Source organism: Podarcis bocagei (genome assembly GCF_964188305.1).
Source record: "Podarcis bocagei genome assembly, chromosome: Z".
Lineage (NCBI taxonomy): Eukaryota > Metazoa > Chordata > Lepidosauria > Squamata > Lacertidae > Podarcis > Podarcis bocagei.
Genome location: NC_138140.1, coordinates 25,928,991 through 25,943,056, shown reverse-complemented (window position 1 = coordinate 25,943,056; position 14,066 = coordinate 25,928,991). Strand labels below are relative to the sequence as shown.

General features: G+C 44.6%; 1 protein-coding gene and 1 long non-coding RNA gene across 11 annotated transcripts in view; one reads left to right on the top strand and one right to left on the bottom strand.

The window, feature by feature from the left end:
* LOC308578808 overlaps positions 1-5,776 on the bottom strand; it is a 41,072-nt gene extending 35,296 nt beyond the window's left edge. For 6 of the 9 annotated variants that reach the window (XR_014004116.1, XR_014004117.1, XR_014004118.1 and 3 more), the window contains exon 1: positions 5,505-5,776. This is a non-coding gene — a long non-coding RNA (uncharacterized lncRNA). Of the gene's footprint in view, positions 1-3,346; positions 3,423-5,504 lie in introns of all 9 variants that reach the window. The other 3 variants (XR_014004121.1, XR_014004122.1, XR_014004120.1) reach the window with 2 other exon arrangements.
* A 101-nt stretch (positions 5,777-5,877) lies between these two features.
* On the top strand, positions 5,878-11,318 carry ALG13 (ALG13 UDP-N-acetylglucosaminyltransferase subunit). 2 transcript variants are annotated; one of them, XM_081179366.1, is made up of 4 exons: positions 5,878-6,080; positions 7,730-7,892; positions 8,961-9,099; positions 11,081-11,318. In XM_081179366.1, the coding sequence occupies exons 1-4, from the start codon at positions 6,000-6,002 to the stop codon at positions 11,187-11,189; spliced, it is 492 nt and encodes a 163-aa protein (XP_081035492.1). In that variant the 5' UTR covers positions 5,878-5,999; the 3' UTR covers positions 11,190-11,318. The 2 variants fall into 2 exon arrangements, with proteins under 2 accessions (XP_081035492.1, XP_081035493.1); XM_081179367.1 differs by lacking the exon at positions 5,878-6,080 and adding an exon at positions 6,253-6,297.
* The last annotated feature ends 2,748 nt before the right edge of the window (positions 11,319-14,066 follow it).

The following is a 14,066-nucleotide window of genomic DNA, read 5'->3' as shown; positions in this document are numbered from 1 at the left end:
GCCAGATCTTTTTCTTTGCTATGTCTTTGGCCTTTCCCATTTTTAAAGGAATGAATCATACTCAGTGAATCTGCTCAAAAGTTGCCCCAAGCACCATTTTGGCAAGGTCTGGGTAAGACATTCTCATGTCCAAGGCGAAGGGCAAGACTGAGCCCTCTCCCCTTTCTACATACAGAAGCCAACATACAGATAGCACCCCTACACGCCCCAAGGAAGATAAGAAGGTACCTTGTATTGTGATGAGTCGGACCATTGATCCATCTAACTCAGTGATGTCTACACTGACTGGCAGTGGCACTCTAGGGTTTTAGACAGGGGACATTCCCAGCCCTTCCTGGAGATGCCAGGGATTGAACCAAGGGCCACCTTCATGCAGATCTCTAGCTATGGGCCATGCTGGCTGGGGCTGATGGGAATTTGAGTCCAAGATTGCCCGGAGGGCCACAGGTCAGCCATGCTTGGGCTACACCTCTACAGGCTTTACCCAGGCTAAGACTTGCTCTTTGAGATATGTGATGGGACACAGGACCACAGGAAGTTATCTTATAACAAGTCAGAACATTAGTCTATGTTCAGTGTTGTCAACACTGACTGGCAGCAACTTTCCAGGGTTTCAGTTGGAGGGCATTCCCAACTCCAAGTAATATTGTAGGGAATCGAACCTGGGACCTTCTGCATGCAAAGCATGTTCTCTACCACTGAGCTATGGCCACTCCAGGGCAGCCCAAAATACAAGTGAGTTAACATATAAGACTGCATACCCCAATGTATGTTGGACAGATAATAGGGTCCTGTGGGCTTCACTATCTGGTCAAGGGAGAAAGGCACTGATTGACACTTTGTCTAAGGCTAACTTTGCTCTGCCACGTGAGCAGTCGCTGTTCTGTGGAATAACATTTTCTTCATAGCTGCCAATTCAGAACCCAAAATGCACATATGAGACTTGCTTTTTTTTAAAAAACAACAACCCATAACTAACTGCATCAAGCTCTAAACCTTAACAGAGGGCAATTTGCTTCTATTTGAATCAAGAACAGTCACTTTTCATTCCAGTTTTAAAAGGATGCACTGCAACAAGAACAATCCCTTCAGAGTATGATGACAAGAGCTGAAGTAACTTTTGCACACATTTGCAGCCTGAACACCAGCACTGAAAATCAATCCTCCTTACCTAAGCTATAAGGAGGCAGTGGCAGGGCAAATGAACAGAGAGGAGCAAATAATTTTTCGTGCACTTGGTGTATGAAGACTGTGATGATCGGTTCAGCAGTGCACACCTACTGCGTAGGAATGAGAAAGGAATTTGATTCAGTCCACATATTTAAAAAGGAATTTGCCACCCCTATGGATCCTGCTGCCTGAGGCAGTTGACTCAACTTGCCTCATGGGTGAGCCAGCCCTGCCTACGACCAAATGTTGCAACAGGGATAAGTCCTGGGTTTCTTCACTGTTTCAGCCAGCCAGCCATCATACCCTCCCCCAGAACACTCCATTCCAGCCCCCAGCCCCTCAACAGTCAGCCAGCGCTCTGTGGCTTGCGAGCATACTCAGTTCTCATCCGACTCACTTGATTTTCTTTAAGGTTTTCTGTACTTCTGCAAACTTGGAGGTCCCTCCAAGCCTGCTACTAATTCCTACTTGTGCTTGGATAAGCAAATGCGCTCACAACTCAAACACTGGAAATAGTGGGAATGATACTACTTAAGGCTACAATTGGGGTATGCTGCTTATGATAGCTCCCTCCCACCCACTCAGATTACTTGGAAATAGAAGATTAGCATATCTGGAGAGAAAGGAGGATTCTGACTCAACCCTTTCCCTGTGGCACTAGTTTTCTAGCAGCAGGGAGTACAGTGGTACATCTGGATGCAAATGGGATCCGTTCTGGAGCCCCGTCCGCATCCTGAGTAGAGCGTAACCTGCAACTGCGTGTCTGCGCGGGTCGCGATTCGCCACTTCCGCGCATGCGCCTGACGTCATTTTTAGCGTCTGCACATGCACGAGTGGCGAAACCCAGAAGTAACGCGCTCCATTACTTCGAGGTCGCCACAGAGCGCAACCCGAAAATACTTAACCTGAAGCGACTTCAACCCGAGTTATGACTGTAATTAACATCAGGGAGGACTGAAAAAATGTGTTTACTTTATTCTGCCACTGGGTGTTTAGACCAGCTTCAGTGTGAACATTACTTCTTCTATTAAGTCTGCAGTCTGGACTTTTCATTCAGATTCTTACCCCACCCCACAAATCTATCTTAAAACAACAACAACAACATTTAGACTGAATAATAATTATTCTGAAATAAAGGTTTACTTGTTTATATTTTTACATATTTATTTTGTGATGTTTCAGTTGGTCCATGTAACATTACCGTACCTCTGCTGGTTTTGGATTTATCCTTGTGTACAAACACTGTCATCTAGTGGATGGATAAAATTATGTACTTTCTGTCCAGAGATCTTTAATTTATCATAACCGATTAGCTGTTTGCAGGTGCACATTTGTTTTTCAAAGGGGAGAAAGTATATATTTATATCTCCATAGCTTTCAAAAGCCATTGACTTTTGATTTTTATTTACTGTGTTATGCCGTTAGTGTGGTGCCTTTGCAACAGCAGCCATGATGGTTGGTGTTGCAAAGTGCTGTTCCTTTGTTCAATTTCAAACCACAGAGGCAAGGAAATGTAATGCCAGGAAAATGTGATGTCAGGTGACTGATAGGTGACTGGATTGCTTCCAAATGACTCTTAAGGACCATCTGCTTTTGGAGTTCCCTGATAGCATCGAGGAACACTGGACCAAGCTAAAAACATCCATTATTGCAGCCTGTGAACAAACTATTGGATACCAAACCAAGAAACACCAGGACCGGCTTGATGAGAATGACAGTGAGATTTAACGCATTACTGACAAGAAAAGGAAGAAAGAAATTGTGCCACTAATTAAAAAACCTATGCCAACGCTAAGGCTGAGGTTCAAAGAAGAACCAGAGAACTAAAGAACACCTGGTAGATAAAAAAAAACCCCTCAAGAAATCTGGCCCTTAGCCAACACTCATGATGCACCAAGTTTCTTTAAAGCCACAAAGACCATCTATGGGCCAATAATTCATGGCATATGCCCCCTACACTCAATAGGTGGTACCACACTTCTAAAAGATAAAGAAGCTATTACACTGTGCTGGAAAGAACACTACCAGCATCTCTTTAACTGCAACTCCCCCATAGCTGTTAAGGTCCTCTCACAAATTCCACAGAAACAAATTAGAGATGAGCTTGCAGTATCTCCAAATCTGGGAGAATTGTGTACAGCTATTAACCAAATGAAAAACAACAAAGCCAGCGGACCTAATGGGATACCTGGTGAAGTCTTCAAAGTGGATGGAACTGAACTTACACAACTTCACAACCTGATTGAAAAAATCTGGGAAAGAGAGGAGATCCCAGCAGCCTTTAGGGATGCCAAAATTATCAATCTATTTTAAAAATGTGATAGAATAGACTGCGGGAACTATTGAGGAATCTCTTTATTAGAGGCGGCCAGCAAAATTATTGCAAGGATCTTAGCAAACCGTCTTCTAACAATATCCGAGGCTACCCTTCCTAATCCCAAAATGATTTTTGACCTTCTAGGGGGACAGTGGACATGATTTTCACCACACAACATCTTCAAGAAAAATGCAGAGAGCAAAACCAAGTGATACCTCGGGTTGAGAACTTAATTCGTTCCAGAGGTCCATTCTTAACCTGAAACAGTTCTTAACCTGAGGTGTGCTTTCGCTAATGGGGCCTCCCGCTGCTGCTGCGCTACTGGCTTGAGATTTCTGTTCTTATCCTGGTGCAAAGTTCTTAACCTGGAACAACCACTTCCTGGTTTGCGGAGTTTGTAACCTGTAGCGTCTGTAACCCGAGGTACCACTGTATATGGCATTTACTGACCTGACTAAGGCTTTTCGACACTGTAAATTGTAATGCCCCGTGGACTGTTCTTCTGAAAATTGGCTGCTCAGATAAATTTGTGAACATCATTCGGCTCCTCCATGATAATATGACAACAATTGCAGATAACAATGGCTCTCAAAGTGAACCATTCACAGTGGGATCAGGTGTTAAACAGAGTTGTGTTATCGCCCCAACTCTATTTATTATTTTCATTGCCATGATCCTACACTTTGTCAAAGGGAAACTCCTCACCAGAGTAGAAATCGTATATCAAACAGATAGAAAGCTCTTTAATCTGAATAGGCTGAAAGCAAAGGGTAAGGTTACCATAACTTCCAACATAGAGCTTCAGTATGCTGACAACAATGTAGTGTGTAGTGTGCACACTCAGACGATGACCTCCAAACCATCTTAAATATCTTCGCAGAAACTTATGAAAAGCTTGGCCAATCGCTCACCATCCCAAAAACCAAAGTGCTGCACCGACAAGCACAAAAACAACCCCTCTGCAGTGCCACAAATCCAACTCAGTGGTGTAACATTGGAAAGTGTCAATCAATTCTCCTACCAGGGCAGTTATCTTTCCACAAGGGCCGACATTGATGCCAAAATCCAGCATCGCCTGAGCTCTGCGAGTGCGGCTTTCTCCCAATTGACATTCTCAGGGAAACCAAAATGCTTGTATACAAAGCTATTGTACTACCAACCTTACTGTATGCTTGTGAAACATGGACCACTTATAAACGCCATCTCCAGCTCCTTGAAAGATTCCATCAACGGTGTCTCCGAAAAAATTTATACATCACTTGGGAAGACAGGTGAACTAATACCAGTGTACTGGAAGAAGCAAAGATCACCAGTGTTGAAGTAATGATTCTTCAACATCAACCTCGTTGGACTGGTCATGTTGTGTGGATGCCTGATTATCGTCTTCCAAAGCAACTACAGTGGTACCTCGGGTTACGGACGCTTCAGGTTACAGACTCCGCTAACCCGGAAATAGTACCTCGGGTTAAGAACTTTGCTTCAGGATGAGAACAAAAATCGTGTGGCGGTGGCAGCAGGAGGCCCCATTAGCTAAAGTGGTGCTTCAGGTTAAGAACGGTTTCAGGTTAAGAACAGACCTCCAGAACAAATTAAGTTCTTAACCCGAGGTACCACTGTACTCTATTCCGAACTTGAAAATGGAAGGGTAATGGTGGAGGTCAACAAAAGAGGTTTAAAGCCTCTCTCAGGGCAAATCTAACAAAATGTAGTATAAACACCAATAACTGGGAAACACTGGCCTGCGAGCGCTCCAGTTGGAGAACAGTCTTGACCAAAGGTGTCATGGTTGCTCAAACTCAGGACGCAAGGGAGAAATGTGCTAAGTGGAAGGCACGTTTGGCAAACCCTCACCATGATCAACTCCCGCTCAGAAACCTAGGTCCCCACTGTGGAGGAACGTGTGGATTCAGAATTGGTCTCCACAGTCACTTACTGACTCATTGTTAAAACCGTGTTCATGGAAGACAATCTTACTCAGCTATGAACGATCGCCAAAGAGGTGGTCAACCCTGCTCACCTGTCAAACCTGGCCAATTCTTTTTTCTCCAAGGAGCTCCAAATGGCTCTATCCACTCTTCATTGTTATCCTCACAGCAACCTTGTGAGGTAGGTAAAGCTAAGAGAAACAGTGAGTGGCGTGGAAGGTCATCCAATAAATTTCCTGGCCGAGTGGATTCCAACCCTTCACCTCTAAGATTCCTAGTCAGGAACTCTAACCGCTACCTACCACCGTCTTTTGTCTCCGCCAACCTGCGTCTAAAAGAATGGTTTCCAAACGATCTTGAATTTACGCACCGAAACAAGGAGATGCATTTCTCTACACTTTCCTATCTCTGGGCGACTTTTCCCGGCTCAGCTCTCCTCGCAAAGCATACTGGGATTACCATAGATACTGCTCGTTTCAGAAGGGCGCCGGCTTTCTGGTGCGTGGGGAGGTTGTTCCCATCCAAGACGTTACGTGACCTCCGCTCTAGCTTTCCTTCCCTATGGTCACGACGCCTCTCCGCCGGCCATGAAATCCGCCTTTGTCACAGTGGGCACGACCAGCTTCGACGACCTCATCGCCGCCGTGACGGCTCCGGAGGCTCTGCAGGCGAGGCTCTTGCACCTTCTTGCCCCCTCTCTTTTCCCGCTTTCCCCGACTTTGGCCGCCGTCGCTAGGCAACCGCCGGAGGCGAGCAATGGACGGGCGGAAACGGCCCGTGTAGCCGGCGTGACGTCACATCCGGCGTCTTCTAGGAGTTCTGCGAGTCTTGCTTTTTTCTGAGTCCCTGTCTGGAATGTTGCTTCCAATAAGAAAGGGAACCCCAGTATTGCTCCGCACTTTGCATGGAAGGATATTGGGGGTGGGGGCGAACGTGATAGGTGAAGAAAGACAAGGGTGCAGGATGAGTCCTGCCTTTCCTCTAGCTTGGGTTACTCAGAAGTAAATTCCACAGTGATCCATGGAGGAGACAGTACTGTTCATTTACATTATAAGCAGGCATAGCTTCTTTTCGCAAAACGTCTTGGAAGCAGCAGTTTGGTTAAGGGCGCCGAGAGTTATTGGGAGACACACGTACACTCTATACCCCTCGCAGATTCCCCTCCTGGGTAGGGGGTATTACTAATTGGTAAAACCCTCTAAAAATTGGAGGTCCATGAGGGGGAACATGGGAGTGGGGTCTTCTAGCAACTCTGAGCACCCTTAACAGGTCCCATTGTACTTTTGGGGGGTGGTAGTGCTGGTGGAATGTACCTCAGTGGTGCAATCCATGTCACGTTTATCACCAGAAATAAGCACTCTTATTGTTTTAATGCAGGGCTGGGGATCCTGTGACGCTCCAGATTTCCCTGGGGGCTTCAGCTCCCATCATTCTCAGGCATACACCATTCTGGCTGGGGCTGATGGGCAAGCCTGTGCAGAGCTTGTCTGAGGCCCAAGGCAGGAGTCTTAGAATAAACTGCAAAAGCCCTGGTGGGCCTCTGTGGGTGACTTAGCCCTCTGAGGCCCAGGGCAAGTGTACCTGGCTGCCTCCTTCACGGGCCTGCTGATGGGAGTTGCAGTCCAACATCTGGGCAGCCATAGGTCTTCCATCTCTGTTTTAATGGGAGTTAACAGATACAGGTGGAATATCAGAAGTGTATTATCAGCCTATGTGTGCTTGTGTGGCCCCTGATTTAAATATGAATCTGCCTGGTTGAGCAGCAGCCTCCTATCTATGCAGGGATGAATGCACCAAAGCCTAGTGGAATAAATGGGCTTAAGGGAATTTAATTCTGCATAGGATTAGTAAGAGATCAGTACAATTTTACAGCAAAATCTCCACCATTAAGAATATAGTGGGATTATGGGGAAACTTGCACTTTTGCACACAAATTGTCCCAGTCCTGTACAGCCACCCTGCTTGCAATACAAAGTCCAAGGCAAGCAGTAACTAATTCACAGAAAATGATATAGAATATGTGGGTTACAGATACAAGATTGCATTACGTACCTAATTAAAGTTAATGCAAATGACAGTTTTATCATATGTGATGTACACTAATTTCATTTTACTGTTTAAACATAAAGACTGTCTCTCACCAAGAAGATACAAGCACACTGGTAAGTTGCCAAATGCTCCTATATATTTTTGCACCTGGCAGGGCTTTATGTACTTGGAGGGCAAATTAGCTCACATTTGCAGCATCTGATGTGCTATTCTTGCATTTAACCTAAGTCAGTACCAAGTCTGATTGTAATTTCCTTTCCCTCTACAGGTTTTACAGGATCTTGGCTACAGCAGACTTGTCCTTCAGGTTGGCAGGGGCACAGTTTGCCCTGTTTCAACCAGCACACCTACATTTACCCTGGAAGTGTTCAGGTTCAAGAACTCACTCTCTGAAGATGTGCAAACAGCCGATCTAGTCATAAGTCATGCAGGTAAAACTTCTATTTCAATGAGAAAAGTCTTGATTGGCATCAACACAGACTTCCAAAAGGGCAAGTTCAACCAAATGGCTCGCTTTGTTTGGCTAATGTCAGTGAGGTTTCAGGAGAGAAGTGTTTCCCTTGCATGTGTAAATCACTTGTCTTCCCTTGCATGACCTAATTTTGATGGCTTAATATTCAGCTCATAGAGCAGTCTATAATGAACCTCCCTGCATGTCAGCCAAGCGCTCTCAACAAGCCTCTGACTTGCAAGGAGATCCTCCTCAGAGGCCTCTGAGGTGCATTTTCTCCTGAGCAAGGAGAACTCTCCTGGGTGCTCTACATTTTACTCAATTTTGCATATGCATGTGTGGGCCCAGAACGTAATCCCTGCATAAAAGGGGAGTCACCTGTATTGCTTATTTCCATGAAAACTCTTCCATAATGGCTGCACATGTTTACATATCCCACCACATATGGGATGTTAAACCAACTGCGCTATATCCTCACCACCACATTAGTGAGGGTTCCAAGGCTGGCATAGTTCCACATCCTTTCTGGTGTTGTGTCAGGATAACATGGGGCTTTTAATTTGGTGAATCAAAGGCCTCCCCAGATCTGGCCCAGTGCCCTTCTGAGGGGCCTTTTGTCTGGAAAGTGGGAGGTCTGCAGCATCTTACGGGCTCTTAGCCACCCTTCCACCAAACACAGGATTGCTTCCTTAATATGTGTTTTATGCCCCTCAGTGTAATGTTAAATACATCAAATTAATGAGAGTATGGATGTTTGACAAGGGTAGGCTTCAGAGGAACAAAAGCCCTCAAAAGGTAGATGTTGCTGGATATGCATTTCTAGCCCTGGTGAATTCTTGTTCACTGCTAAGTGAAATTGAATGTTGTTGCTGAAGACACACCTCTTTGCCCTGGCTTTTGACACTTGAGATGTAACACTTGTTTCGCTGATTGTAAGTTGTTGTAAACTGTTTTTAGCATTGTACTTTGATTGTTGTCACCTTCCCTGGGATCTTAGCGTGAAGGGTGGGTAATTTAGTTATTCTTCACTGCTGTTTTCCTACAACAGGTGCTGGTAGCTGCTTGGAAGTATTGGAAGCAGGGAAGCCACTACTGGTAGTTGTAAATGACAAGCTTATGGACAATCACCAGTTGGAACTGGCAAGGCAGCTGTGCAGGGACGGCCACCTCTTTTACTGCACTTGCAGGTATGGATCTTTTTAAACACTGTTTTGGTTGCAAGCTTTCCTGCAAACTTACTTACTTTATTATTAAATTTGTATTCCGTACTACAGCCATAAGTCTCAGGGCAGTTCACAACACAAAGTTACAAAAACCGTTGACTCAATTTAGTGCTGCAGATCTTAATCACCATATTTACTGGCTCTTGAGTTACCTGATGCAGAGGCTGTTTAAAGCAATGTGCATCTCATTCCCCCTAACTTGCAGGCATGGCTCTTCTTCAACACCATTTAGTTGCCCTCCTGCAAACTATCCATGTTGACCTTCCTGGAAGCAAGGAAGCAACAATGCATGTCTCAAACCAGTGGACTGTGGCAGGAAGAATGTTCACAATCGAGGAGTCCTTTTCCTGCCATTAAGATACAGCACTTTTTGCATTCTCTAGCTAAAGCCAGAGCCCCAGCTTCAAGGAATAAACATTGATCCTTACAGAGATCCCTTCTTCGTTAACTTTGGAAGCAGAGTCCAGGTGGTGTCATGACTCCATTGACCTAGACGAGGAGGACTCCAAGGAGGGGATGTTGTAGGAAGCATGTTCATACAGTTCCTGTTGTGCAGGAGCTAGGAGCTAGGTACTCACTCTGAGACTTCAAGACCCCTTCTTGGTTAGCCCTCTGAAGGTACATAAGCCCCCACCTACCTTGCAGAAATTCAGCACGCCTGCTTCCAGTCAATGCCTAGATGGAAGACTGCCTGAGAACCAATCAATGTAAGCTGCTTTAGATTTCATAATGGAAGAAAGCTGGGGGTATAAATGTAAGGAAATCCATGAAACACTGAAACAGGACTAAGAAGCTGAGACTTCATGAGGGTCACCTCAGCCTCCTGAGCTTGACTTCCACACTTGGAAGCTGTATAACAAAGATACCAGAAGCACCTTTGTGGGGAGGGTGTTCTGCAGCTTAGGGGCTGCCTCAGAGAATGCCCTCTCCCAGGCCACTACCACCCAAGCTTCTGAAGGCAGAGAAACTACCAAGATGGCCTCCCCTGCTGAACCTAACACCTGGGTGCGTATTCAGGGGGATATGTGAGAAAGAGCAGCAGTTTGAAGACAACCCTTCAATAAATAAAACACTTGCTTAGTTTCCTTGTCCTCTCTCTAGGGAAAAAAACCCAAAGCAGCCGAAATGTTTTTTTTTTCTTTTCTGTGTTCTTCTGAAATGTTATAGTAGATGCAGAACTACCAGTGAAAAAAGCAGCCTCCACATTTCATTCTTCCACCTAGGACTAGCAGTGCAAAATATATCATACAGAATCATTGCCACTATGAGTTTCCCTGACCTCAAGGAGCAGCCAGTAAAGTGGCACTCAGAGGCAGGAAAACCTGCAGCTTAATGGAGTGGCATCTCACATTTTGTGTTACTGGATGTTACTAGGAAGAAGGGAAGCAGGACTACTATTTATTTATTTATTTAAAATGGTAGCTGCACATCTGCTGTAATGTGCAAATCCAGCTCATGGAAAGCTTGTGAAATTGATCATGGGATCCAGCATGGTGTAGTGGATCTAGTCTTGGTGTAGGGATTACCGTATTTTTCGCTCTATAAGACACACCAGACCACAAGACGCACCTAGTTTTTGGAGGAGGAAAACAAGAAAAAAAAATATTCTGAATTTCAGAAGCCAGAACAGCAAGAGGGACCGCTGCGCAGTGAAAGCAGCAATTCCTCTTGCTGTTCTGGCTTCTGGGATAGCTGCGCAGCCTGCATTCGCTCCATAAGATGCACACACATTTCCCCTTACTTTTTAGGAGGAAAAAAGTGAGTCTTATACGGTAAATATTTGCTCAGCCAGGAAGCTCATCAGGTAATCTTGGGCAAGTCACTATAATGTAATCTGTTGTATCTTGCAGGGCTATTTATAAGGGTAAAAGAACTGAATGAACTATCTCTTCCAAAATCGTAATTTTTGTGTGTGGGGTGTTTTTTGGGGGTTATTTTTCTATAGGACCCTTCTGAAGACACTTCAAACATCAGACTTTTCAACCCTGAAGCCTTTTCCTCCTGGACAGCCAGAAAAATTTGCTGCATTCTTGGACAAAGTAATTGGCATTTGAATAAATCAGCTGGAAAAGGAAGCTCACACATTTGAAACTACTCCTGTATATATAATGTCAACATACATGTGTGCTTGCAATGGCAAATGAAATTAAATTATGGTCTGCTTTGCAGCAAAAGAAAACCAATTCACTGACCTGCAGCTTTGACATGGCCTTAGTGGTCCAGGAAGCAAGCAGTAGCAAAAATCTGCCCACCTCTAAAACACGCACTTCTGCCCACCTCTAAACACGCACTTCTTTGCTTAGCCCTATTTCAAATAGGGCACAATGTCATTCAGGTTTTAGACTTTTGATTATGTTTCAGTATTGAGTTTGCTTGAGGTTACTTTGCCATAAATCATTTAGCAGACAGTATCCATTTGGATAAGAAAGTGCTTGGGGAAATAGGATTTGATAACGGGGGCTATAACATACAGGTAACTTGCAACTTAACATGCCAGGGATTACATTCCTGGCTGTCGTGCGCATAAGCAAAATCACATAAAGCCAGAACACCCCTTAAAAACCATTAAAAAAATTACTCGTCTCCATGGCCTCCTCCGCACCCTCTTCATCTGCCTCTTCACCCAAACACACTCAGTGAAGGCTGCTGGCTTTCATTTTTTCACTCTGTGTGCCATTTCTGCATCATTTTTAATTTACTATTGTTATTTTTGGCAACGTGCTTAAAGCTGTGAGCACATAAATTAAATAAGTGTAAGTTGCAAGTTACCAGAAATCAGCATTAAGCCTATATAAGTACCTGAAGTGGAAGCTCAATAAAGATTAGTAAGATCTCTTATGAAAACTGTTTCTGTTAAATATATATTAGCAGTAGGCATGAGCCTTATTCATGCATTATTCACCTGTAGAGCTCTCAGAGCCATTGACCTGACTTTAACATTATTTGATTTTGACCTCTTACCTGCCCTTCACCCTAAGGGCTAGCACTGCATTCCAATGTTACGTGTGGTTGTCTGCGAAAGAAGTGCTAAGTGCCAGCATCTGCTGAGCTTTTAACGTGACAGATGGGGTTAGCATAATTTCATGCGTAACCCCTGCTTCCAGCTGCGGTTGCATACTGTACTTTGGGCTAACCCTCTTATGTAACTGCTCAGTTTTATGGCTAAGAGTGAATTTTCGCACAGTTGGCTCTGAAACTGAGAGGAGGAATAATAGAACCACAGAACTGGGAGGGGACCCAAGGGTCATCTAATCCAACCCCTTGCAATGCAGGAATCACAGCTAAATGAGATGATCCAAGGAGAAAAGATTAGGGAAATACTGATATCATACCATAGTTGGGTTGCGTTATATCTACCCTGTCCCCATGAGTTTGTAACAGGTTATCTGAATCCACCTGCAGTCTTCAGAAGACAGATGTTTTCAATCTTTGTGACTTTCATGACGTTACCAGCTTTCATGTTAATGTGAACATTAAGCCTGAGTTCAGCTAGTCAAGCCTTCAGTGCAAACCAATCACGGATTGGCAATTTTCTGCAGAAAATGACCCGGAAGTACATCATGCAGCTCTATCTACTGCTTAAAGGAAAGATTGCTTATACAACCTGCCAACAGTTCACAGATGAAAACCAGGACCTGCTTGTAACGCCCACATCGAAGATCACAGCCCAAGCCCACCCCCCGTTATGATGCACCATGTTGCTGAAGGCCACTTTAACTGCTGTATTCATTTGCTCTAAAGAAGCTCGTCCACTGAATTTAAAGAAAAGAGGGTCCTTTCTGCTTTCATTAAAGATACACTAGAATAAAATAACATGAGGCTTGAGCAATATGAGAACTACTATGGCATGGGTGGCAAAGCTTGCACCTTCCAGATGTGGCTGATCGACAGTTCCCATCATCCCCGACCACTGGCCTTGCTAGCTGAGGCTGATGGGAGTTGGAGTCCTAACAGCCTCCCTGTTCCTTGGTGTGCCTGGCAAAGAAAAGTGCAGCCCCACACTATACATTTAAAACATATCCAACACACATTTAAAGCACATGACTTCCCCTAAAGAATCCTGGGAACTGTAATTTGTTAAGGGGGCTGGGAATTGTAGCAATGTTAGCAGGAAACTACAGTTCCCATATTATTTTGCAGGGGAGCCACATGCTTTAAACGTGCATTGGATGTGCTTTAAAGTCATAGTGTAGATGCCTGCTAAAGTCTGTGCAGGAGTCATATTGTGTGTTATAAACAAATTGGAATGAATGCTCAGTAAGTATCAAGCAATTCTTATCTCACATTTCCGAGTCATTTCTCATCACTTTGTACTGTGAAAGTTTGATGGGAGGCAAGGGTATATTTGTGTGTGTGTTTAAAATATTAAAATATAAGCACCTGTAATTAAAACATGCAATAAAACAACCTCATTAAAAACAGCACAGTAATTGAAACAGGAGACTAGCCCCAACCAGTGATCAAGGGTGATGGGAATTGTGGTTCATCAACATCTTAAAGGCCACAGGTTGTTCTAGTTACTTCTCCTTATCCCTTCATCTGCTCGTTTCCATTCCATAAGCTTTAGCTATGAATACAGTGGTACCAGAGGGATGCAGGTGGCACTGTGGTCTAAACCACAGAGCCTAGTGCTTGGCGATCAGAAGGTCAACGGTTTGATTCCCTGTGATGGGGTGAGCTCCTGTTGCTCGGTCCCATCTCCTGCCCACTTAGAAGTTCAAAAGCACGTCAAGTGCAAGTGGATAAATAGGTACCACTCCAGCAGGAAGGTAAATGGTGTTTCCCTGCGGTGCTCTGGTTTCGCCAGAAGCGGCTTAGTCATGCTGGCCATATGACCCGGAAAAACTGTGCGGACAAATGCCGGCTCCCTTGGCTAGTAAAGGAAGATGAGTGCTGCAACCCCAGAGTCGTCCACGACTGGACTTAACCAT

Coding starts and splice junctions, on each gene's coding strand:
- ALG13 (XM_081179366.1), top strand. CDS start 6,000: ATGAAATCCGCCTTTGTCACAGTGGGCACGACCAGCTTCGACGACCTC. Junction 7,893..8,960: donor TCTAGTCATAAGTCATGCAG/GTAAAACTTCTA, acceptor TTCCTACAACAG/GTGCTGGTAGCTGCTTGGAA. Junction 9,100..11,080: donor CTCTTTTACTGCACTTGCAG/GTATGGATCTTT, acceptor ATTTTTCTATAG/GACCCTTCTGAAGACACTTC.